This window comes from Castor canadensis, chromosome 1, assembly GCF_047511655.1.
Source record: "Castor canadensis chromosome 1, mCasCan1.hap1v2, whole genome shotgun sequence".
Classification (NCBI taxonomy): domain Eukaryota; kingdom Metazoa; phylum Chordata; class Mammalia; order Rodentia; family Castoridae; genus Castor; species Castor canadensis.
In genome coordinates, this window is record NC_133386.1 from 5,490,626 (window position 1) to 5,517,118 (window position 26,493).

A 26,493-nucleotide genomic window follows, 5' to 3' on the forward strand; every position below is an offset into this window, starting at 1 on the left:
AATAGTTATTTCAATTTTTTAGAAGCCACTTACATTTCAGGGTCAAAGACCAGGTGCAAACATCCTAAAAATTTAAAAACATAATGTATTCTCATTACACATATGTATTTATGTGTCTGAATTTGAATTAAAAATTTTAAATCTGTTTTGCTGGCCAGGGTGACCCAAACTTGTAATCCCAACTCTTCAGAAGGCATAGGTACTGGAGGACTGCGGTCTGTGTGTATGGGAGAACCTATCTGAAAAGCACCCAGAAGAAAGAAGGCTGGGAGTACGGCTTAAGTGGCAGAGCGCTTCCTAGGCAAGTGCGAGGTCCTGAGTTCCAACACCAGAACCCCAAAATATGTATAAAAAATTTAAATCTTTTAATGGACTTTTATGAGTCTGTAGTGATACATTTAGCTTTCCATGGAATAAATTAAAGGCATTATCAAAGTCTCTGATGTGCCAATAATCTGCATTGTTCCAGGGAGGGGCTGATTCAGGACTATTGGTGCAATTAAAAACAAAGGATTCAAAATAAGGAAAGGTTTCTGGACAGCCCCAATCTGCTGGCAGAGCAGATTTTGGCTGTAAATGGTTTAATGCCATTTTTGTCTCATTCTCCTCAAATCTAATATGCTACATTGTTAATTTTGTAGATCCATCTCTGAAAGCCATAAATTGAACATTCCCATTGTCTTAAATTCCTGTAACTTTTAGTAACATTTGTGAAAGGACATAGGAGAGACGAAATTGCTACTGGCTGACAAATACATTCTAGGAATATTTTATAGAAAATTCTCTTTCTCTCTCACCTCAAAATAGTCATTGGAAAGACACCACATTTTATAAACATCTAAAAATTCATTGTTTAAATTCAGGAAAAGAAGATCAAAAGCTTAGACACCCATTTGGATCTTCCAAAAAACACTTAGATCCAGGTTTCCCTGATTTGTCTGAGGCAGGCCTGTCTTTTTTTAAACGTGGCATTCCCCAAAACACTAGTTACATATTTGAGCTTGAACATTATGCTAGGAAAGGATGGGTTTGAAAACTACTTATCTTTGAATGAATTTTTTGACTTGCTTGCCACTCACCTGGCATTTGGCCAGGGACTGAAGACCTGATGAGAGCTGGGGACTACACCTCACTCACAGGGCAGAGAAGGGCAACAGTGACCACTATCCAATGGAGAGTGTTACAGTCCTACACAGTGCTTCCAGCTGCCCAGCTATGGTGCTACCTAATGGTTTCCGTGACATCATGGTATGTTTGTGTGCCATTGCACATAGGTAATTATGTGTCTATTAGCTATCTTTTTTAACCCAGTGAATGTCAGGCTCTATACCAAGGGGCTATGGACGCATTATCTCTAATTACCATGCCACTCTTCATTAAAAATTGCTATTATTGATATGATAGTTGTTATAATTGGGATATGAGGTGTCCTCCCAAAAGGCTCATGAATTGAAGGGTTGATCGCCAGCTGGTTGCACTGTGTCTGGAGGTTTTGGAAGCTTTAGGAGGAGGGGCCTAGTTGGAGGGATGGGTCCCTGGGGGGTGTGTCCTTGAGGGAGGTCTCTTGTCCTTGACTCTTGCCTTGCTGTCTGTCTCTCTGCTTCCTGTCCACCATGAGGTAAGCAGCCTCTGCCACCAAGATGCTCTGCCTCACCACGAGCGCAGAAACAACAGAGCCAAGATCCTATGGACGGAAGCCTGTGCTTGTTCAAGTTGTTTGTCAGGTACTTTGTCACAGCAATGAGGAATCTAACACACATACATTGTGTATGTGTAGAAGTTTAAAATCAGAGAAGTGAAGTGTTTTTGCCTAAGGTCACATCACATCTCTCTAGCTCCAAATGTTCTACTTTACATCACACTCTGATTCCCATCTACATGTATCTGTTGTTTTACCCATGGCTCAACTAAATTCTGTGAAAAATACTATTGTAAATAAAAATTCAAAGCCACTCTTTTTCCCAGAACCAGAGTAATCTTGTGGGACTGGACTCCTGTTACGGGTGCATCACACTCAGAGCCACTAAGGGGCCCTAATACCATTGCTCCCTCCCTGCACTACTTTATTCACGATGGGCACCCTGAGGAGACTGTGAACATGCCTTTCCTCATTGTGGGCGATTTCTGAAAGATTGTGCAGTTTCCTCACTTCTCAGCCCCCACTGCTCATTTCAGAGAAAGTTCATTTAACATTAAAATAGGACAGACACTGTAAAAAAAAAAAAAAGATCAGACAATAGAACTAAGGTAACGCGGACAGACAGAAGGGCAGGGTCACTACAGCTGAAAGAATATCTTATTTCATTCTTCCTTTCTGTCATTTATATCTCCTCTCATTCTCAAAAGGATTGGCAGCGGGACTTAAAGGAAAAGTGTTTGAATCTGAGTTTAACAAGACATTGATTTACATAAAAGACAAGTAGGAAAAAGAGGAAATAGAGAAGTGTGACGTCGTTCTCTCAAATACATTGAATTTTAGGTTTTTCTTTTTCCTAATGCTATATACTGCAAATTTCTAGTGTGATTTTAATTATAAATAATTGTATCTGTTACTAAAGACATTTGCTTAAGTAAAATAATTATATTTGGTACTAAAGACATTTAAATAAAAAAGAATTGTGGTTCTGGGACTATGAATAATATCTATAACCATGAGCTAGGATTCATTAAAATACTTTTAAAGTTAAATTATTTTTCTAGTGAAAATATTGATATAATTGGGAATCCTGTGATGAGCTTTTTCTGGCGGAACTGGACCTAGGATAACATAGCCATGAGGAATAAATTTCATGGCTAGAATGGTCCAATTTTGTAATAGAACCCTCTGAAAATAAAGCAAACTACATCATGGCACAGTAGTGACAGGCGTCTAAGATAAAAGTTAAAAGTAATATTTAGGAGAAAATTAAGCTAAAAGTAATATTTTCCCCCACAAAAGTCAGAAAATATTAGGCAGAAAAATAGTTTGAACAGAGAATTCCTGATGAATTCCAAACGAGTTAGCTGTGTTTGGGACCTATTGAGGATTGTAGTATTTCACTTTTCCACAACGATGAACAATTGCTAAGGATATATTCCTAAAGCCAACCACTTCCTTTGTTAAATATATGAACATTTACGAATGACAGAGTTAAAGACAAGGTATAATCAGAAAGCAATAGACTAGAGCTGTCTAGATAGGTCTGTCTTTATGACAGCTGTATTGTTCCTTGAAGGTTTGGTATGGAGGAGTCTAGTTGTCTGTTGAGCATCACAATTTTCTTCTTTTGTACAAGGATACAAAACAATGCTTGGCTTTAGGTTCCATAATGTACCATGGGATACCAGCATGAGCCCATTGTTGTAGTGGTAACTACCCCTAGATGCTTAAGCAAGAGAGGAGAGGTGGGGTCATCTTCCCTGATGATCAAGTTCAGAAGCCAATGTTCACCCTGGAGAAAAGCTATAGAAATGCTAGCTTTACAACAGCACCTGCAATAACAACAGAACCTAACCTGTAGGCTTCTATGAAGGTTATTGAGGAAATATTTGTGAATCATACACTTCATAAATCTTAACTAAGACTTCAGGGGATAGCCATTATCTGATTCTTCTTAAATAAGTCTTCGCTCTCTCTTTCTCCCTGCTCCCCCAAATCTTCATTTCTTATCTCTACCTCCCTCAAGTTAACTAGAATCTAAATATAATTAATAAACTTGGAACTTTTTTTTTTACAAATCTTAATTAAACAATGTACACATGTGGAGTCTTTCTAAAACTGCATGGATATTTGGTGCTGCTATATAGAAAAAACATGAATTATGAATGAAGAATATTCAGATAAGTATTTTCTATAAAGTAGGAATTCTGTTACTAACTTTGGACAGTTAGAGACTCAACTACTAAAACCCACTTTCAATTTCTCAAAGAATAACCTTTTTGCCTTAATATTTACACAAACCATAGCTCTTCAGATGATTTGAGGTAGATAGCAACTCCCTTCCTTACAGCCTTCCTGAATCCTTATAGCCTCAGTTTGAAGTCCTTCCTGCTAAATAGTATAGTATTAAACATATAATTAGCTCCCACTATTGAAAGATAGCAAAAGAGTTTCTGAGAAATCCATAATTTCCTGAAGAGTCCTTACTGAAGCAGACTTAATAGCAATTTAATTATAATATAAAAACAGTGATTCCAAACAAAGGATTTGTTTGTGTAGGAGCTGCCATACACTCAACTTTGTGTTTGATTTTTCTTTTCTTGATCTACAATGAGCAGATCATGTTGTAAAATGTTGACGCAGCATTCCACTAAATTACCAACTTATTTGCATGGCTGTCAGGAAGTAACTTCAAATGTTGATGTATCCCATGCATATGAGACGTACCGAACTTCAAAGTTAGCAACAAGAAAATTAGATTCACAGAGTTGAAAGAAAATCACAGTGCAATGAACAGACGTACATCCATGTCTGCCAAGAGATCGCCAAACACTTGTTAAATATCTTTGTAGCGTAAACAGACTCATCTGAGCTTATCTGTGTTCCAAAGCTTGTAGAGTAACATTTTTTAAAGTAATAAATATACCGGCATCTATGTTTTAATCAGTACTCACCATCCACGAGTAATGTAAGTTATTAATTACAAGTTATTAAATAGTAAGTATGAAATAAGAAAAATTTCATTTTTCTGAACTGGGAGAGAAAATATTAAGATTCTCAAAACCAGATTTCGATAGTGCTTTTAGGAATTCATCTTAAATCAGTTTTTAAGAAGCTGCCTCAAATTTTAGCAGAAAGTATTTAAAGGTAAACCCTCTATTAAGAAAAAGACAAACTCAAAACCTACTAGTGTATTCAAAGACTATTAAAACCTTTCCAATTTAATGACTGGAAGCTTGGAGAAGTGCTCCAGTGCTCCCGCATGCGTGAGGGGGAATAAATGAAATTGTTAATTCTTCTTTCCCTTGGGAGTCACGGGCGAAGGGAGGGAGTGGCTGTGTGGCTCTCCAAATGGGACGCGGTTTACAGGCGATGGTAAATCCTCAGGGGGCTGCTCATGAACTCGACTTGGACCACACCCTTATTTGAGGGCTTTAAGGACGATTTGGCTTGTGGGATGACTCACCATTCATATTCTTAAAGATGTTCAGAATAGGGAGGATTTGACGGTAGTAGGGCACCAAAGCCTCGCCCACCATCTCAGCTGACACAACCAGATGCTGGAGGACTTTGAGCGTGACACAGATGACCTGCCGGTTTCGGAGATTCAAGGCATCTAGAAGGCAGGAAAAAATGGACAAGTAGAAAACACTAAGCATGCGTTCTACAGAGTTGAGGTGCAATTGCGCCTTGGATGCATTTAATCACACGATGCTCTGCTGGGGACCTTCTTATTACAGCTCTGACAGGGCACGACTGACCCAGCACTGTGAAGCTTCTTGTGTGAATACGACTTATTCCCTCCTCACCATTCCATGTGAGCTGGCTCCTCACCGACCCCAAGAATGCAGCTCATTTTCCCTTCAGAGAAGAGGCTACAGGTCTGAGAGGGAACAGAAGGACAGCTGCCACAGAAGGTTAGAGATCACTTAGTGTCACTTCTGCAGGTTGGCAATATATCCATCTTTATGCAATGATCTCTTCCAGTGAGCAATTTCTGCTGTCCTTAAAGCCTCTGCCATGGGGCAAATCTGTGTTTGGGAAGGAGTGCTGAGCATCGAGAATATTCTTAGTAGAGGTGAACATGAAGTGACTATATACAGGTTCTCAAGAAAGTAGAGAAGAAAAGCAAGGTTGGTGAGTGTTCAGTTAAAGAGTCAGCAATAAAATGTTGTGAGACCAAAGTAATTCGACCAATTTTAAAGAACAGTTCTGAGTGCAAAGCAACGAGCTGTACTGCAGAGAAAGGCCAAGAGATGGCAGATTGCCTAGTAGGCCTTACTCTACAGGGGCTGAAAGGTGCCATTTATTTGAGCAGGGATGCAGAGCGTTGGGAATCAGGATGCTGGCTGTATGAACCTGGCCATGCAGACATGTTCCTGGCCCCAGTTTCCTTGATCATGGCAGCCTATTATTTGCTTTCTAAGTTTAGAGCCAGAAATAGTGGTGCATGTCTATAATACCAGCTATTCTGGAGTTGGAGGTAGGAGGACTATGGGTGGAGTCTGGCCCTGGACAAAATGCACCCTATCCGAAAAATAAACTAAAGCTAAAAGTATTTGTAGTGTGGCTCAAGTAGTAGAGTGCCTGCCTAGCAAGCACTGTGTTCAAGTTCCAGCATAAAAAGATGACTAAATTCAAATGATTTAAGCAGAAGATCTATATAGAGACCAGAGGTGGGGACTGATAGACTTCTCCAAAAAAGGAGCCAAATACTCTAACTTCTAAGATATGCTACTTCCTAATGAGAATGGTTGGCTATGAGCTTGAAGTGTGTCATTGTGGAGAGGCAACAGCAGCGGGTTCTCAAAAAGGCCTAATGCTCTGATGACTGAGATCAAGAAGAAGAGCATTATTCTTGAACAATTTCCAGCAGCCTCATCTTTCTCCACTTTCAATTCAGTGTGCACCAAAGGCATGACTCTCTCTGAGCTTTCCTTTTTCTGGGTTCCTCATACTTACGAATGATGCAACCTGGCCAATTTCCAAGTCACATGAGCTCAAAACCTGCTTCTCATTTCTCACATTCCCAGGTTGCAAAATCTTCAAATTCAGCATTGCAGTATCCTTAACTTTGTGCTTTTCTTTTCATTCTCACCCTTTCTCTCCTGGTCCTGGGTCTTCATTCTGTCCTTCTCTTCTCTGGTCTGGGTCTCCATCCTCTCTTTCTCTCTTTTTTGTTCTGGCTTTCCATTCTCCCCTCCTCTCCTCTGGTCTGGGTCCCCATCTTCCCCTCCTCTCCTTTGGGTCTCCACCTTCCCCTTCTCTTCTCTTGTCTGGATCTCCATCTTCCCCTTCTCTACTCTGGTCTGGCTCCCCATCCTCCCTTCCTCTCCTCTGGTCTGGATCTCCATCTTCCCCTTCTCTCTTTCAGTTTTGGTTCACCATCTTCTCCTCCTCTCCTCTGGTCTGGATCTCCATCTTCCCCTTCTCTCTTTTAGTTTTGGTTCACCATCTTCTCCTCCTCTCCTCTGGTCTGGATCTCCATCTTCCCCTTCTCTCTTTTAGTTTTGGTTCACCATCCTCCCCTCCTCTCCTCTGGTCTGGGTCTGTATACCACAGGACTCAGAGTTCCCTGTCCCATATCCTACAGAATAAAGGACAAACTAGGCAGACACAAGGAAGACATTCAGAGTAAGTTTGAATTAAACTAAATCCTTAGTTAAAAGTCCAAGAGTATAAAATATCACTTAGTGGTTTTATAGCTATTTCCTGTGGAAGTTTGTAAAAATATAGTAGGGGTCATTTTCCCTCCTCCACAACTAGGGATTGGTGCATGAAAGCACTTCAAAGCAGCCCCACAACTTCTGGTCCAGTCAGGACTACATTATTGCACGGTTTGAAAGTGAACACAAATGTAATGAATACAGATGGTCAGCCTTAGCTCAGGGAGCCACCTGAATATAACCCCAGAACTTGGCAACAAGATGGCTTCTTATTACAGCATTTAGACACTTTGTGGGCCATACTGAATCTTCTGAAAACAACTAAAAATAGAATGCTATAATTTAGTGTAAAAGCTGTAGCAATGAGACAGAACTTCAGAGCAGGTGGAGAGGAGGAAGGGCATGCAGTGAATTGCACAGGCTCTTTTTCTGGGTTCACTGGATCTAAGAGTTGTTTTGTCTTTCCAGGAAGTTCAGAGTTATTGAACCTTGCCTCGCAAGCTATCTCAGTTTACCAGAAGAGAACTGGGAGCCAGCAGAAGAGCTGTTGTAAGGATTGTGGGCAGAAGACATTCTTTCAAAACGTCTCTCTGCAAAGTCCAGTGTGTTTGGGTGTCAGCACTGAATCATCACTCTTGAGACAGTTCACAACACTGAGTGTCTCTATATGTTTGTAATTAAAATGGGCGTGTTTTACTCTGTTCATTCTTCCCGCCTCACTCCTTGAAAAGGACTCACAGCCACATCTAGCTAAATGCTTGAGGAACTGCGTAACGAGGAAAGATGAGATGTGGAAACACAGCACATGGATATGTTCTTTATATCAAAAATCAATCTACAATTGAATACACATAGTTCTCATTCAAATTTGTGGGATTTGGCTTTTGTCAAGAAAGGCTTCTGTTGATACTATAAAGACACAGGTAGAGGAACCCATAAAAGGTCTTTGAAGGGCTTTGGTGGCTGAAGTGTCTTATGCTCTTCCCTTAGTGTGTGCACTCCATAGCTTGCGATGAACAGTGAGTGCACCCATCTCCTCCCAGTCTAGAGTTTTGCCACATGGAATATACCAATTAAGGAACAAGCTTCATATACATATATGAACAATTCCAACACTGGTTTTTTTTACTAGGTTTATCTCTACATGGATAGCTACTTGATCACTTAGGGTGTCCATTAATGATCTCTCTCAATGTGGATTTATTGCTATTAACAAATACTTTCATTGCACCTTTGGCTGAATTAACCCACATGGCTGTGACTAATGTTACTGAAATGTTATTAGGCTGACGACTGACAACTGAAATTCATGAACTGTTCCTCTTAAAGTCATCCGGAATACAGTGCTAAGTCCTCCTAGACAACTAGGTAATGGCTTTAAAATCTCCACAGTGGCTGTGAGATAAAGTCGGGTGGTACCATAAAAACCCCTTAACTTCAGTAAGAGGGCTTGTATTATTTTCATACTGTCCATTTCCACTTCGGTTCCTGTATTTTTCTTTTTCATTCTTGAGGAATTTAGGTATAACATTAAGTTGGAAGTCTTTTTGTTCTTGCTGTCCCAATGGAATTAAAGAAAGATGATTTTTTTTTTTTTTGGAGTGAAACAAAGTTTTTTTCCTTTGAAAAAGTATGTTAACAGATACAAAGAGAATATGATTCTGTGGCTTGAAAGAGAAGAAATGTGTTTATTCTTGTGTTGATGGGCCTGAAAGCTATTGTCAAGAAATAAGTGAAGACTTTGAACTCAAGAGTTAAGGTTTTGAAAAAGGTCTAACGTGAGGCATCTTCTGACGTTATGTAGCCGCTCTACTGAGAAAATTGGATTTTGATGGTACCGCTCACTGCCTTCAAGTGCAATCAACAAGACACAGCTTGCAGATATAGAGAAATTGTGAAGAATGAGGAAAAAATAATTTGAAGTCAAAGTGGTGAAATTTATTCATCTTAAATGGTTATAAAGTACACGTGTGATTTTCTCAGGTCTAAAATCCATTATTGCTATGATAGTTTGCAAAGTGGGAACATTTCCTACTATTACATGTGATTTGCAAGAAAGATGGAAATATTTCCACTAGTTCTTTTTTTATAACCAGAAACACCAAACAATATGAAAGCAAATGAACTCTAAAAAATATTTTTGACATGTGCTGTAAATGTTAATGTCCTTAATACACAAATAGCTATGACAGTCCAATAAAAGAATAACTGTTCTCACTAAAAATGGGCTAAGGATATGAGCAGGCAGTGCATTAATTAACAAATGAGAATTAATGAGCAATTAATATGTGCTCTACAACTTAAGCCATGCTCCCAGCCCTTTTTTTGTTTTAGTTATTTTTCAGATAAAGTCTCATGTTTTTGCCTGAGTTGGCCTCAGACGGTGATCCTCCTACCTAGGCCTCCAGAGTAGCTGGGATCACAGAGGTGAACCACCATGCCAGCTTATTGTTTGAGATAGGGTCTTGCTAACTTTTTGCTGGGCCCCAAACTGAGATCCTCTTGATCCCTTCCTCCTAAGAGCTGGGATTATAGGCGTACACCACCACGTCCAGCAAAGTTATTAGTCTTCTAATAGGGAAAACTTTAAAAAATAAGAAAATTCTCATGAGACATAAGTGAGTAAGGAAGTAAGTCATAAAGAAGACAACACTGGAAATGTACAGGATTAGACGCTAACAATAGAAACTATTCTATGTGTAGCACTTCCTTTAAAAATCACGTACTTTTAAAAAACATCTATTAAAAGGTTGTCAACACAGTGTACTCCTTAGTATTAAGCACTACACTTCGTGATTGCAACTTTGTTTTCTTGTTTGTTTTATTAAGACAGGGTCTCGTTATGTAGTCCCAGCTGGCCTTGAACTCATGATCCTCCTGCCTCTGCCTTCTGAGTGCTGGAGCTATCGATGTGCACCAGTACACCCGGCTGTAACATTACGGTTTAATGTCTTAGAATTCAAACCCCTTATTAAAATTTTCTTGATTATTTTTAACCTTTAATTATTGAGAACAAACTTTAAAATAATTTGATCAAGTTTAAAAAATGCTTGGCACTTTGATAAACATTCCAGTAAATGTGAAGAGTAATTTGGAGGACGATTATCTTCTTTACCACTGACTCTTTTTAGGAAGTGTGCTGCTTCAATTTTTTTTTGTTGTATCAGGTTTCTCAGGAAAACTTTTCATATAGATGCTACATAGTTGTTAGATTTATTCAAAGAATTATATACTTATTTTTGTAAGATAATTTTATCCAATATACTTTCTAAATATTCTTGATAATATTCACATGAAAACATATGAGTTTTATGTGCTTACCTTTAACTGGGTAGCTACCTAATTCCCTTACTGATCTAACTGGATTTGAGTGAATTTAGTTGGATTCCGTAAGTAATTATGCTATCAAAAACATTGTTAAATTTGTCTTTGCTTTATAAAATTCCACCTCCTATTTTTGGTGTTAGGATAGAGGTTAGGATGTCTACAAAACATAGCATCATTGTGCTGAGAGTAAATATTTTAATTTTTTATCACTCTTATATATTAAAAGATTTATTGTTAACTGTATAATACATATAATATAAATGAGCTATTTAATTATTTGTAAGTGTGCAATTTAGTGAATTACATGTGCAATGCTATACAACTATCTTTTTCCAAAAATGTTCCCAAACTCCCAACAGAAACTTTGTACTCATTAAGCAAAGACTCCCCATTCCCCTTCTCCAGTCCCTGGCACTGTCTGACGGGGTTTCTGTCTGAATGACTTTGTCTACTAAGGATGTCTTCAAGGATTTTAAGTATTATATTTCCTGAAGTCAAAATATTTAATTAATAGTTGAGGTTATTGGACCCAATATCACATTCTAATAGATTGAAATTGTTATAAATTTGCTTGTTGCAGGGCACAAACCATACCCTTTACTGATCTACAAAGTAGAATAAATTCAAAATGTTTTCAAATCAAACTAGGTTGCAAAATTATAGATTTTTTTCCTCCCATAACAGAAATCAATTGCTATAGAAATGAGTATGACATTGCTTGATTTCTTACATTTTGCTCAATTAAAGCATTATAAGTTCAGAACAACTAATATGAATATGGTGTAAGTGGTGTGGCTCTATAGTAAGGGATACAATTTTTCTTTAACTTATTGTTTTCTCTTCATTGAAATAAATGTCACATTTAAACAGAGCATTGATTTAGGCCCTCATCCCATCATATGAAATTCAGATTTCTCCATCAAATCTTGGTCATTACAAGTGGTTAGCTTTTTTTTTTTCTAGTTTTCAACAGGTAATAATTTATTCTGACTTTTAGAACCACAGAATATATTTATCATTTGGTAAGTGTTTGGCCTTTCTTTGCATTTGATATTTTTGCTATAATAAATACTATTTGTTTAAATAAGTGAAAGTATTCAGTGACTAACACGGTCTCAGTGAGGCAGTCACTAGCAGGTTCTATTTCACAGAAGAAGGAAACCTGGAGACTTGGGCAGCACTCTCCTTTTCACTCTTGCTGCAGCCAGGCTTGGGCCCAGGCATTTCCCACATACTCATCAACTGACTTGTCACCAACAGTAAACCTGTCCACACACTGACTGCTCCTCTTTCTGGCTCAGCTCATCTTGAAGGAGTGGGATGACAAGTGACAGCCAAAGGAAGGAGCTGGCCTTGCCACCATTCTCTGAGTCAAAGCAAACGACAAACCCCTGTTCAAGTAGAACTACTTCTGAGAGCTACAGTTCCATAACTACTGCCTCTGCTTTCCGTCAGAAGTAATGGCCACAAAGGATAGAATGCACACAGGCATTTCACAAAACAGGACAATAGAGAGCTGTGCATAAAGACTCGAAAATGGATGAGCAGACCAATTTCCAAGGTGCATCAGCCCTTTGCTCCCCGAAGAAAGAGTTTGAAAATTACACATTGCTAAGCCTGATATCATATGTGCGGCAGTTCTAGGACTGATTAGTTAAGCAAGTGACTCAGAAGTACCTAGAAAAAGAGCAGCGGTTACTAGAAATCTGACTGAGCTCTCTGGATTAGGACAAACCAGGCTGAACTCACACATGCTAGCACATTTCACAAGGCGTCTGGCCCGGCCTCTCTGCCTATTCCTGTAGGCAAGACACAGACTGATTTAAGAGAGATGGGTTTTTTTTGTTCCCTTTTTTTTTTTTTCTGTGTGAACAACTGAATTCAAGTAACATACATGGATGGTTCGGTATCAACCTTTGGGGTCCTTGGTGGGATATTGCAGAGGTCTGCATTTGATCTGCTCTGTTTCATTTAATATTTTGCTGTATGTGTAGGAATGTTATAGAGTCCAGATTCATCATTTTTTTTTTGATGTTCCAAAGTTAAGAATTTAAGAGGCATGATCATGAAGGAAATCAAGAAGGTAAAAAATAATAATTTATTCTTACTACCACCTTGATTTGGTGTTAAAGGCTCTATTTGTATGATCTGGTTAATCCTTACAATATCCCTGGGCAATGGGTTTCACAACCTGGAAGAGCTAAAAGAATTAATTGGCCCAAGACCACACAGCTAATTAATGGCAAGCTGGGATCAAATTTGCATGAGCCTGAAGTCTGCTGCTCTCCTCATCATTAGTTTCCTCTTCCCAGAATTCCATTGGTCATTGGTCATGGGGTCCTGCCCTCAAGTCCTGGTACACAATGGGGCCAGACTTAGAGGGTATTCAAGAGGCGTGTTCAAAGCTGCACAGTGGACACAGAATCTAGCATGGACTTTTAGCAGGCAACCTCCACCCCTGCAGGGTCCCGAGCATCAGTGGCTTGTTTTTAAGGAATAAGTCAGAGATGACGCTGGATTTTACAGCCTTTTCTGAAACAGGGAGTCTTATCGCTGGCTAGAGTGGGAGGAGAATGGAGATTCCCTGTGCGAGGTTTCAGCTGGGGAAGTAGAAAAGTTGCCAAAATTAAACCAAAGGATAATGAATGATGCTAACACTTCACGTGTACCATGTGCTCTGCTAAGAAGCTAAAATGCGTTAGCTCATTCAACAACAATACGAGTCCCATTGTATAAAGTAAGACATCGAGCCGTCACCTTGACGTTTATTTACTTCATAACAGGCAGGGGACCATCCATGCATGGTGAATTCAGTTTGAAAGTGCACCTTGCTGGGTTTTTTTATTTTAGCTCTCTCTCTCTTTCTCTCTGTCTCTGTCTCTGTCTCTCTCTTTCTCTCTCTCTCTGATTCTCATGTGCCTTTCTGGCATGGATGGCTGCAATTTCCACTCCAGTCACCTTTGCTACCACCGTCATGTTGGATGGCTTTTTCTCATTTCCCTTCTTCACACAGAGCCAGGCCTGATTCTGATTCCTCCGCAGAGGTTCAGAGGACACTTGGCCCTGACAAGTGACATGTTCGATACTCCTGAGGCCTTGGATTGCTGCCACTGTGCTTGATGCATCATTTCTGTACATAAGTTCATGCAGAGCGACGCAGGTTTTTGTCGTATGACTACATTGACATCGGAAGTGAAAGACAGCACGGGATGGACGGCTAAGTGAGAGAAAAGGGTGGAGAGGAAGGCAGAGGACTGGAAGCCACCAGATGGTCAGACTTTCAAACCCCACCTGGCTGTGGTTGCTCACGCCCGGGCACACGGCCATGACCTCACCTCGTCGCACCTGAGGTTTGTATTGATTTCCCTTTTTTAGAGAGACAAGCACTTATCTCCTGAACTCAAGGAGATGAGTCCATTCACAGAAGGTGATAGGGCCAGCACTAGAATACGGGTCCCACCTTTCTCATGTGCCACGTTTGCTCTCAAAGCGGCAATGGAGAAAGGCGGTCTTTAGTGTCCATTCTGAAGGTTCACAAGGTGGAGGTAACTCCTCTGAAAATGGATGTTTGGAGCTGTAAGATTCCAGATTCCACTTCCCTCATAGCTGTGGATTTTCCCTTGGGCATTTGAATAGGCTGGTACAGGCTGAGTTGGCGGTAGATGCAGCCTAGATCTCAGATTAACTATTTCTCACGGAACGTAGCCACTCAGGTCAGCATGGGTGAGGAGAAGGCCCTGAAATGCATCAGCTTCAGAGGAGCACAGCCTCTTCCCCTCGCAGACCACCGGGAGGGTTAGAGCCCTGCTCTGCAGTTGGATGGAGGCGGTGATGAGCACGGAGAGTTGATGTAGTGTCTCAGGACTCAGGCGATTTGGGAAGCCAGCTCTTCTCTCCTCTCACCTCTTAGGTGACCCAGGCTAACAGAGTCCACGCATTCTCTGCCCCTTGATCATGGCTCCTTGAAACAGCTGCGCACGTGCGCTTGGCCGGTGGCATCACAGCAAATCTTTGGTTTTTTTCTGTATATACGGAGACAATGAGCTTTGCTTTTTTCTTCTGGGTGTGAGTGAAAGTAAGCATGAAGGTGCAGGATCTCCTTGGAACACCCTGAGATCAAGAGGACAGCCAGTTTGAAGATGACACAGCAGAGAGTGACAATATCAAACCATGGGATTAAACTATACCTGAAAGGATTTTTTTCAGTTATGTGAGTTACTCAGCAAACTCTACCATTTAAGACAATTTGAATCGGTTTTCTTTTTTGTATCTTGTAACCTAAATAATCCTAAATAAAATACCTCTTTTCCATATTTTCAACAAAATTTATTTGCTCTTCTTAAGGACCATTATTATTTTTATAGACTATTATCACTTTTAAAATAATGTACCTGGGAAATTTCAAGGTGCATAAGTGAAATTATTAGACCATAAATAAAGGATAGCATATTTTAATTGTAGTTGCTTCTTCTTAATTAAAGGGAAGTCTCAGAACAATTTCTATATTGTGAATATGGACTCTCATATTTTATTCTTCCTTGGTGCATTTTAATTTTTTTCCATTGGTTGTTTTCTAACAGAATATTTTGCTTTTTAAACTGTTATTGCTCAGGTTTCTTTAGCTATGCTTGTCCATTGTAGAGGGGTGACCTCAATTCATTAGAGCTCTCCTAATGAGGCCACTGTCTCCTGTCCCTCCTCTTTGTAGACCAGGGTTATTTCCATATTTCTTCAGCAGCCAGAGCCGCCTCTCCTTGTAGTAGGCCATCTCACAAATGCATGTTGCTGCCTGTGAACAAAAGAATCTCAAGGGAGAATTTAGATGAATAAGGAGAAATTTACCCTCACCACTTCTTCCAGTAAATAGAAAGCGTTATCCTGTTACACTCTTTATTTGTGATGGCAGACGAGCCATCCCTGGAAGGTAGTTTCATGTAGTACATACTACGGTGACAGGCTCAAATGGTCACTTCCCACTTTTGATGATGGCGCCAATACAAATTTTATTTTATTCACTTTATTAAATTAATTTTGTAAATATTTTGATGCATCCCCTGTGCACAAGCCAATCCATTAGATACTTGTGGGGACAAATCACTTCCTAATATTATATTCTAAGTGACACAGAGAGGAAGCCACAAAGTTCTGCAGGAGAGGGAACACAGGGTAGGGACAGGGTAGGAGTTGAGAATAGGGAGTAGAAAGGAGACTATGAAGAGACTAAGAACAATTAACATAGGAGCTGGACTTTGAGGCTCACTTAAGGCTTGGTATTGGAGGATGGGACAAAGAGAGCAAAGGAACAGAACTAGCAACAGGCAAAGCAGGTTCGAGGCATAACCAGTTTTGCTACAGACAGGGAGAACAAGGGAAATAGTAAGAAGTAAAGTTGAGACAGAATTAGCACCCAGACAGTGAAGACACTTGGAGAGTTTAAGGTGTGCAGACCTTGGAGGGAGTCTCCCCTTGAATGACAGAAGCATGCTTGGCTATGTTTGTGAGCTGGAAGTTTTATGCCTTAGAGTTAAGGCGTGAGGCCTGGAATGGAAGGAAGTGCCTTGGGTTGTGAAAAGAGAGAGTTCTGGGTTGGCAGAGTAGGGAGAAAACAGGAGGAGGGGACCTGGCAGGGAGGAAAGGAGAGACCCACAGAACGTGTAAACTAAAAAACTCCATGCACACTCTGCTTCAGCTGACTTTTCAGAATTACAGCTGGATGATGAGTGAAAGCGAGAAGATGAAAGGAAGGAAGATGAAAGAACCTGCACTGCTGTCCACCACAGGGGAGACAGAGCTGGGCGCCTGTGTCTAACGGGTTAACTGACGGCCAGAATTGGACTTGACACTCTTCAGAGGAAGATAAAAGGAGCCAGAGGCTCTAAGACATCTTCTTAACATCCAAGGTAGGATTGCACTTTATGGCACTGCTGAGGTTAAGGCACCTGGACTAAGTCTAGCTAATGAGAAGTGAGTAAAGTGAAGCCTGTCACTTCCAGGGCGGAGTGTTTCACTGCCTTCTGTGCTCTGGTTTCCTTTGGGCTGTGACCAGCCACGTCACTCAGTCCACTGCAGTGGACAGAGCTCTCCTCTAACCTGAAATAAGCAGTGGCTCATTAGAAAAACAGCCCTTATTACTTTAAGTCACTCACTGCTTAACTCACTGAGATTTGGGGGGTAGGTTATTATTGCAACATAACCTACCTTGTTCAACTTGATTTAATTGCCTTTATGAGATTAAGAGAATTCTTTGTTTTAAAAATATGAATGGCTCTTCCTCTTTGTGGCTTGAGGCGAGTTATGAAAATAGACCCAGAAACTCAAATCAAGCAAATGAAGAGGTTGAAATCTTCGTGCTCACTTTAAGAACACTGTGAAACTGCCCAGGCCATTAAGGGTATGCATATCTGAACAGCCACTGTGTATCTGAAAGATGTCACTATTTGGGGATTATAACAGTGTAGCTGGTGAGTGCTCTCAGGCCAAACACTGCATCTGGACACAGTCAGTGGCCACCAAGAGTGCTCACATTTTGCTGTGCATGCTTAAGGAGGCAGAGAGTAGCATTGAACTCAGTGGCCCAGATGCATACTGTCTGGTTGTTGAGCATATCTGGTGAACAAAGTGCAAAGGTGTGCCGCCATACTTGTGGAGCTCCTTGTTGGAGCAACCCATATGTGAGCTCCTCAGCCCCACGGAGATGATTGCACTAAAAAGGAACAGACTGTTCCTAAACCAGAAGAGGAGGTCACACAGAAGCAAAGATATCCCGGGAGGAACAGAAAATTATGGCAGGGGAATAAAGTCAGCATCAAATCAAAGTAATTAATTATGTAAGTAGACGTTGAGTTCTTCAAGTGCTTTTAAACCATTTATTAAGATGATTATATGGTTTTTACCCTTTAATATTATAAAGTGCCTTTGTTTCTTTCTTTTTCTTTCTTTCTTTTCTTTCTTTCTTCCCTCCTTCCTTCCTTCCCTCCCTCTCTTCCTCCCTCCCTCCTTTCCTTCCTTCCTCCCTTCCTCCCTCCCTCTCTCCTTTCCTTCCTTCCTTCCTCCCTTCTTCCCTCCCTCCCTCCCTCCCTCCCTCCTTTCCTTCCTTCCTTCCTCCCTTCCTCCCTCCCTCCCTCCCTCCTTTCCTTCCTTCCTTCCTCCCTTCCTCCCTCCCTCCCTTCCTTCTTTCCTTCCTTCCTTCCTCCCTCCCTCCCTCCCTCCCTTCCTTCTTTCCTTCCTTCCTTCCTTCCTTCCTTCCTCCCTCCCTCCCTCCTTTCCTTCCTTCCTTCCTTCCTTCCTTCCTCCCTCCCTCCCTCCTTTCCTTCCCTCCTTCCTCCCTTCCTCCCTCCCTCCCTCCCTCCCTCCCTCCCTTCCCTCCTTCCTGTCCTTTTTTTTCTTTGGCAGTATTGGGATCTGAATGGTACTTGCTAGGCGACTGCTCTACCACTTGAGCCATGCCCTCAGTCCCTCCCCCTTCTGTTTGCTTGTTCTTTTTCTGATAGGATCTCTTATTTTGCCTGGGATCAGCCTTGGATCACTACCCTGCTTCCTATGCCTCCCAGTAGCTGGAACTACAGGCATGCCCCACCATACCTGGCCACCAACTTGATCAGTCTTTTAAATGTTAAGCTGATCTTACTTTCCTGAAATAAAGTCAACTTTGTCATGAGGTATTACCATTTTTACACATTGATGAATTCAATTTGTTAGTAATATTGTTTGGAAAGGTCCAAAGGTGTTTGTGAGTGAGACCGTCCTAGCAATTTTGGTTTTTGTAATGTTTGTAAGTTTGGTATCCAAGTTATGCTAAGCTTATAAAATGAGTTGGCATGTGAATTCTCTGGTTTTTATTTTCTGAGAAAAGTTGTACAAGGTCTGATTGTTTATTTTTTGGCAGTACTGGGGCTTGCATTTAGGGCCTTGGAGTTGCTCTGGTACTTGAGCCACGCCCCTAGCTCTTTGCTTTACCTATTTTTCAAGGTAGGGTTTTACATTATCTGCCTGGGCCGGCCTGGACCACAGTCCTCCTGCTTATGCCTCCTCATAGCCAGGAAAACAGATGTATCCTACTATGCCCAGTCATTTTGTTGAGATGGGGTCTCTAACTTTTTGGCTCAGCTGACTTTGAACAATGATCCTCCTGATCTTTGCTTCCTGGGTAGCTGGGATTACAGGCGTGACTGCCCTGCCTGGCCTTGAAATTTTTTCTTTAAGTGTTTGGCACACCTAACCAATGAAGCTATGTGACCCTTGAGCTGCGTTTATGTGAGGGATTTTAATTAATGATTTAATTTATTTATTTACTACATTACCGTTTACATTTAAACTTATTTTCCATTTCTCTTGTGTTGGCTTTGGTAAGTTGCATCTTCTAAAACTTGATTTTTTTCATTAAAATTTGAAAATTTGGGATCAACACTGTGCAAAATCTTCTCAGAGCAGTTTCGGTGTCTGCAGGATTTGTTTGGTGTTTCTTATTGCCTTTTTCATTGCTGACATTGGTTATTTCTGCCTTCTTGTGTTTTTTATTTTAAGTTTATCAAATATTTATCAATTCTGTAAGTAATTTTAAGGAAAAAAACATTTGGTTTTTGAGTCTTCAATTCCATTATTTTCTGTTTTGTTTATGCAATGATTTTAACCTAACATTTACTCTTCTTTGGACTTTCTTGAGGTGTTCTACAACTGATGAAGAGGGATATGTAGTTTGCTATATTCTTTTCTTTTCCTTGAAATACTACATATTTTCTCTAGATTTATTATTATTATTATTGTTTTGAGACAAGGAACAGAGTTGCACTCTGTAGCACAGGCTGGCATTAAACTCATGCTCTCCCTGCCTCCACCTCCTGACAGCTGGGATTACAGGTGTGTGCCACTACTTCTGGCTCTCTAAATAATGTTTTTACCACATCATGTAGCAAATATATTAATATAATTTTGGTAATCTCATTTTTTGTATTTTAATGTAATTTTCATGTAGTATTTTTGTTATTGTGTAGTCCGTATACTTTCTAATTTAATTGTGACTTCTAATTTGACCCATGGGCTATTTAGAAATGTATGTCTTAATTTCAAAGAGACAAAAATGTTCTAGTTATTGCTTTAAAGGTAGATTTCTAACATAAGCTGCATTGTGATTATTTAATGTGTTTTGTATAATTTCCATCCTTTGATATTTCTTGAGACTTAGGGCCTGAGCTTTGGTTAATCTTTGCAGTGTTCTGTGTGTGCCTAGCATGTGATGTGCAGCAGCAGGTACAGCCCGGGCACCCAGCTGTGGTTTAGAGGCTGACTCCACCATCTGGAAGCTGTGCCCTGGACGTGTCTCCTACAGCCTCAGTTCTGTCACCTGAGGGGTAGGGTTTTGTACCTGCTTCCTAGGGCTGTGGGAGGCCCAGAAAACTCTCAAGCCCATGGAGGCTCTCAGATTGACACCAGATGTGGTGGCTTGGCTGTTGTTATAGACGGAAACTTACATAATCTTTTCATGAAAACAGAAGCGATGTGTAAGTGACTTTAATAATGCCAACACATTTGAAAGAACACGTCTGTATTAAAATCGATCCTGTATCAAGGATGTCCTTCCTTTTCCTCCTCTAGGGAATAATGATACCATGATCATTTCTTAGAGCCCAATGGAAACCTGAGTCTCTTTCAAGAAATGAAATGTAATTACAGGGAAGGCTACATTCTCTCCTCACAAAGCAATAAATACCAATTAAATCATAATACAAACTAAATGCCAAAATATTAAGATATTTTAATGTAATATTTCAAATCAAGGAATAAATCAAAAATATAATACAAAATATTTATTATACAGTGCAAAGGAAAAACCTACCATCAAAATGAGTGGAATGCAATCAAACTTGTACAAGGTGGTTGGCAGCCCTGCAAACTAAGTGTCCTAACAAGAAAAATGATAAAGAAGTCTACTCTTCCTCCAGAGACAGAAAATATCAGTATAAGCAGCTGATTATTTCTCAAATGTGATGTCCTAGATGCTAATACATAGAAAGCCATAATGATTAAATCCTTTTTCATTTATCTATTTATATTTAATCAATATAAATCGATCCTCTTTACATATTTGAAACCTCTTTGCATTAAGTTCACCTGCCTTTTAAACATTTGTCCCAATATATCTTTCATTTTTGAATTTATTAATATTTTACTAATATTACTAATTACTAATATTTTAATAAATAAGTTTATATTCAGTTTGAATATAACTGATTTGAAAGTTAATTTTCATAGCTGATACAGTTGGTTTCACATTCTTCATCTCATTTTGTGCTCTGGTTCTTGGTACTTCCTTGCTGACTACTTAATTTTTGTCCTTTTAACACATAGCCACTGCTTAAATGGCTGATCTTCTCTACTGACTTTGAAGGCTTAGACTGCAGTCTCTCTAGGTTTTTAGAGTCACTATCACAAAATAATTGATCGCTCATACAGTTTTGAAATTCTTCTGTCAACTCTTTAGACAGAAGTCTAGGTGTACTGACTCTTCCAGTGTTCCCCATTTTTTAACCTACAACATCTTCAGTTAGGGCTCTGCACTTGCTTGACCTTCTTGGAGTTGGGGTGTATCCTCGGTAAGCTATGTACAGGAAGGTGGATGCTGAAGTTCTGGGGTTCATAGACTGTTTTACTCCCTGGACTGGGATGAAACAGTACCTGGGATGGTTCTCCCCCTACCCCCAACCAGTGCTATGTTGTCTGGGATTTTCTGCTGCAAGAAGTTTAGCCCAGTTTTTTTTTATTTCTTGGTGTGCAGTCTTCTATCACCTGCCATATGTTTGAAGGGCTTTTCTTTGATGCTATTTGTTTATTTATTTGGTAAACTATACCTTGGCATGGGCCTCTTTCAGTGATTTTCTTTAGACTACAGTAAGCCTCTTCTACTCATAAGAGTTCTTTTTCCTCTCAGGAAATATCTTTTATTAACCTCTCCATTGGCTGTTGTCTGATACTTCCTCTTGGAAATACATAATTGCAGCTTCTGTTTGAGTCTTAGATCCTCCATTTATTCTCCTTTCTCTTCTTCTTTTTTTAATATTCTTTTCTGAGACAGTCTAAAGACTGCTGCCTTCTCTCTATACCTCTATGGAGATTTCAGGTCTATTCTGGCCCTTTTACTTTTCATCATCCTATTTAAAGTAGCTTATTTGCATTGAGTCCAGTCTTCTGTTTCACAGAGGCCACATATTTTTGAATCCTGAGAATTTCAAAGAAGATTGTACAAGTTTCTTCTGCTTCCAATACTAAAAGTTGTTGAGGTATTCCTTTCCTCTAAGTGAATAAGATATCTCCTTCCCTGTACGTAGAGATTTTTTTTTCCCCAAATGGTCCCCTGAAGCTATGGTGTTGTTCTTGTTTCTTTTAGCAAAGAAGACACGGTTTGTAGGTTTCTCTTGCCCTTCTCTGTCTTCTTGACCACTGTTTGAATCCACTCCTGAATTTAATATGCACAGATTCTGACACTCTATTGGTTGCTCTGCTAGGTGGAGACAGATCTGGAGGAATTCTACCCAAAATAGCTCAAGAAGTTGGTAATCAGAAAGAGGAAGCAAACAGAAATGGAGTGCAGGTAGTGTATGCTGTTTCGATTATTACGAAACTTTAGGGTCATCTTTCATTTTTGAGATGGGGATCTCACTGTGTTGCTCAGGCTGGTCTTGAACTTGTGAGCTCATGTGATCCTCCCATCTCAGCCTCCCAAGTAGCTGGAACTGTAGGCGCATGCTAGCCACCACGCTAGGTAAACCTTGAGTCTTGAATGAGGGAGCAGGAGGAAAAAAGAAAATGTATTCTTCCCTTTTGCTCATTTGGGAACCCCTAGCGCCACTACTGTGTCCCTTTCTCGTCCTAGCATTATTGCTTTCTAATTTGTTGAGGTCAGTCCCAGATTGGGGTAGGGATGGGGCCAGGTAATCTCAGCTCTCTGCCTCACAGTTGAGTTTATCTCTTTTACTTTGCCTTCGTGGAGATTAATTAGAACTGCTAGCTGGTGATGGTGAGGTTAATTTTCTGCCCCTGGATAAAGTGAAAATTACACTAATAATATGGTTTGAAAATAAGGTGCACCCAGAGCTATGTGTTCTGCCGATTACGCACATCAGCCTGCTTCTCCATCAATTAGCTTCATACCAGAATTCTACCCGAAAGACTTAGCTTATGCACATGATGCTTTGCACAGCGTGCTGGAACTGTGCATGGTCTTGCATGGTTAACCAGCATTTCTTCCTGAGAAAAGTTTGGCTTTTAGTGACATAGATTGAGAGGAAAGAAGCAGAATTAGACTCAGCATCAGTATACAATAACAAAAGCCCAGGCAGCCAAGCAACAAGATCCACCAAGATAAATCATCCCGGCTGCTGGAACCTTAAATTATCAAATTCATATTTAGTTAATTTTCCCTGACAAATCAGGTTTATGAGTTCTTAATAATGTTTTCAGTCGTCAGCAAATGACCTCTACCATGTGTAGACTGTCAGTTTTGTCCTTATAACGCATCACTTCTTTCTTAATTCATTTCTGTGTCTTCAAATACAGATCAAACAAATTTGAAAGTCACCTCACCTTGGCTTGTCGCCCTCTTACTTGATATGCTTTAATTGTAAAAACTATTCAAAATATTTGTAGCAATACACTCTCTCTGGCCTTCAGTGTCTTCATTGCAGACCTGAGTGTGGAGGGGTGGGGGGACTCTTGAGAAGGTAGCAATCCTAATATGAAGCGTTTATTTTAAAGAAAGAGACAAAGATCTAGATATTGTTGCTATTCTGATGGGTGCAAGAGGAAAAGGACAGACAGTTCCTGAAAAGAACATTCTGGCCCTGTTTTGTTTCTCAGTGAAACTTGCATAACCTCCTTTAGAAATGAATATTTCAAGTAGAATTTAACTTATTTAAAAACATGACCCACTCAAGAGGATAAACCATGTTTGCAAAAGGTCTTAACACGCTCGGTCCTCTTTCTCTTTCCGGAAGGCCTTCTGAAGATTGCTGTTCACTCAGCTGATGCATGGGGGGAGGGGCAGCTGCTGGTTAATGAGGTCCCTCTTAAAGGGTCACTTTTCTTGCCATGTTACTTTTCATGTTATCACATTTATGTCCTTTTGCTTGGTTGTACTCTCCCTCTCTTGGTGGAAAGGTGCCTGGTAATATCTCTGTGGAAATCTCAAAGACAGGAGAGCTAGTTTCCAATTTGACCAATTTGAACAGTGAAAGCAGGATGCTCAATTCAGATCAGTCCAAGGGGACCATGACATTGGAGAAATGATCCAAATCTGAACTCATTTGTTGTCATCATGTGACCAGAGCACACTAAGACCGTTGGGTAAGGCTCCCCAGATCCTGAAAGCCTAAGGAGATAAGGTGGTCTTCTTTTCCTTCTTGGGGACACTGCTAATCCTGGAATAGGAGATGAGGCTGAGGTTGGGGAAGTGGTAGCAGAGGCCTTGACATCCTTCAGAAGCCATGGGGTAGCTGGGCCAAGCACCAAGAGATGGAGATACCCAAGTGGCTAGGGAAAAACTGGAACTTTGTCTCCACAGTGTACTCAGAGACACTGACCTCCTCCTTTTAATTAGCGATGACAGCAAAATGTGCAGCCACCAACCTTAGGTGGGGCAGTGGAGGCTCTGGGGAAAGTCACATTGGGCGTGGAAGTGGGTGGCGAGGAGCCAGGCCTGGCTCTTGGGCTGAGGACAGGTGATCCTCTCTGAGTCTTCATGGTAGATGCCGGGCTGCCCAGTGGTGGCTCTGTTATTAGGGTCGTCTCTCACAGTTTGGGCAGAAGACAGGAAGACTGGGCAGAAAACAACTACAGGGCTTGGTCTAAGGCCTCGTGGGCGGGGTGTCTCTTGGAGCCACCTGAGGTACACTGGTGAAGGGGGCTGCTTTCACACAAGCTGAGTGTCTGAGAACACTGCATAGAAAAGTTGTGCTCGTGTCACAGAAAGATAAAGCCAGTGGCGGCCTTCCACTAGAGTCACCACAGCAAGCTATTGAAGAAGAACAATGTCCTGGTCTTACAAACGCACCTTTTCTCCATTCCAGACTTCTTTCCTTAAAATTATGAATCCTACTACCTAAAAGGCACTTAACGAAACCGTGTTTCTATCATGGTTCAAATTTAGGAATGCCATTTAGAACGATCTTGGGAGTTACCAGCAGTGCACACACAAGTCACATGCTTTACCTCTGAATGTACAAGTTAGTATAGAGACCAGGTCATTACCACGAAGCATTTTAAATTAGTGCAAACCTCACACTGGTTAGTTTATTTATGTGGTTAAGCCCTAGTGTAGTATCCATGATGGGATATATTTTCAGATATTTGGGTTGTCTGGTTTCGTAAGTCAATTTATAAAAATTTCCACAAAACCTGGGGATGGCCTCAGTCTGTTGTGTTTTATTGCTTAATTAGCAAGTTGTCAAGAAGTGGCACCAAAATAACTGAGTGATGCTTTTTCACTTGTTCACTTACTTTTTATCGGGATAATGAGCTGTGGAATGACAGGTAGAATCTTGTTCCCCCCGTGTTCCAGCATGTCATGGATTCCTTGCCGAGCAAAAAACTCATAGGGAAATGTCATTTCACAAAGCCCATCAAAAAACAGAGGCAGATAATGATGGTAATCCAGCTTCTCAATTTCCACCTGGAAGTAGAGAGAGAGGAAGCAACACGTGAGAACAAGGATGGCACAAAGTGCAGCCCGGCTAGCTAGAAGCTCTGTCCCCAGCTGCGAACAACCAAGTTCTTCTGCACGTCAGGAAGGCTCAACTGACCCCTGCACATGCAGCCCGTCATTATGTCATCTCTTTGCGACGACATTAAAATCGTTGACTCTTAAATCTTAACAGTCAAACTTCTTGTTTGCATATAATCTACACTGGGAGCATACTAAGAATTTGTTTCTTTTTGTTAATTTTTTTCCATTTGGCATAAATGCGATATTGAGAAAGAATCAAGCAGCCCATAGTATGTATGCTGAAGAGATACATGTAAGAACAAAATGAAAGAAGAAAAACCCAGATGAAATAGGTCAGCATCCAGTGGTCTAACAAGAATGTAATAGGGAATACACGCTCATGGTTTTTTTGTGACGTATAACGAAGGACAGCAATGTGAAGTCTCAGGTCCTTTGGACCAGGACAATAAGCTAGTGAGGGTCACACATGATTCCCTGCAGCTTGCATGGCAAGGAGAGTGGTGGTGCCCTCAAGAAAAAACACATGGAAAACAAAGAGTAGGCTGAACCTAATTGGATCTCTGACCCCTCAAAACCATAACGTCCCAAATCTCCCCTTGCCTGCTTCTTGTGAGAGCAGAAACGTATCTCTCCCGTTGCTCCATTCCTCGCCCTCAGTAACACCTCTTGCCAGAGCTCTGCTGTGGCTAGCACCCAGCACCATCAGAGGATGGGGATCACATTCTGGAGCAAGAAAACAGACGGTGAACTGGGAATTTAACACATGTAGGTTTGTTCTTGCCCAGGCACTCCAGTGACTTACCGCCAGCAAGGTGACAGAAGCGATAGTGACATAATGGATAGAAAGACTGCTCCTACTTAAGGAAAGGGATGTGTGGTTTCTAGTAAGAGGTGCCAATGTCCCTGGTTTCCAAGTCCTAGCAACGTGCTCACGTTCAAATGGCTAAGTGAGTGGCTTTGAGACGCTTCCTGCCTCAAATAGCCTGCAGTTTCTTCTTAGCCTTCTGGAGTCTCGAGGCACATGCCTGCTGGCCCAGGGTATGAGTTACTGTTTATGAACCTAACACCTCCCTGAATCACTTTGAGCCTGGGCGACTCAAATTCCCTGCCGTTCCCCAAGCAGGAGGTCCGTTTATAGTATTCTCATG

The 26,493-nt window shown here is 40.7% G+C and overlaps 1 protein-coding gene across 2 annotated transcripts in view; it reads right to left on the reverse strand.

Moving 5' to 3' along the window:
• Pacrg (parkin coregulated) overlaps positions 1-26,493 on the reverse strand; it is a 490,523-nt gene that overhangs the window by 198,355 nt on the left and 265,675 nt on the right. Inside the window, exons 3-4 of one of the 2 annotated variants that reach the window (XM_074070865.1) lie at positions 25,120-25,291; positions 5,106-5,255 (exon numbers count right to left, since the gene is read on the reverse strand). In XM_074070865.1, coding sequence (XP_073926966.1) covers positions 5,106-5,255; positions 25,120-25,291 — 322 coding nt within the window. The remainder of the gene's footprint in view (positions 1-5,105; positions 5,256-25,119; positions 25,292-26,493) is intronic. The other variant, XM_074070876.1, reaches the window with a different exon arrangement.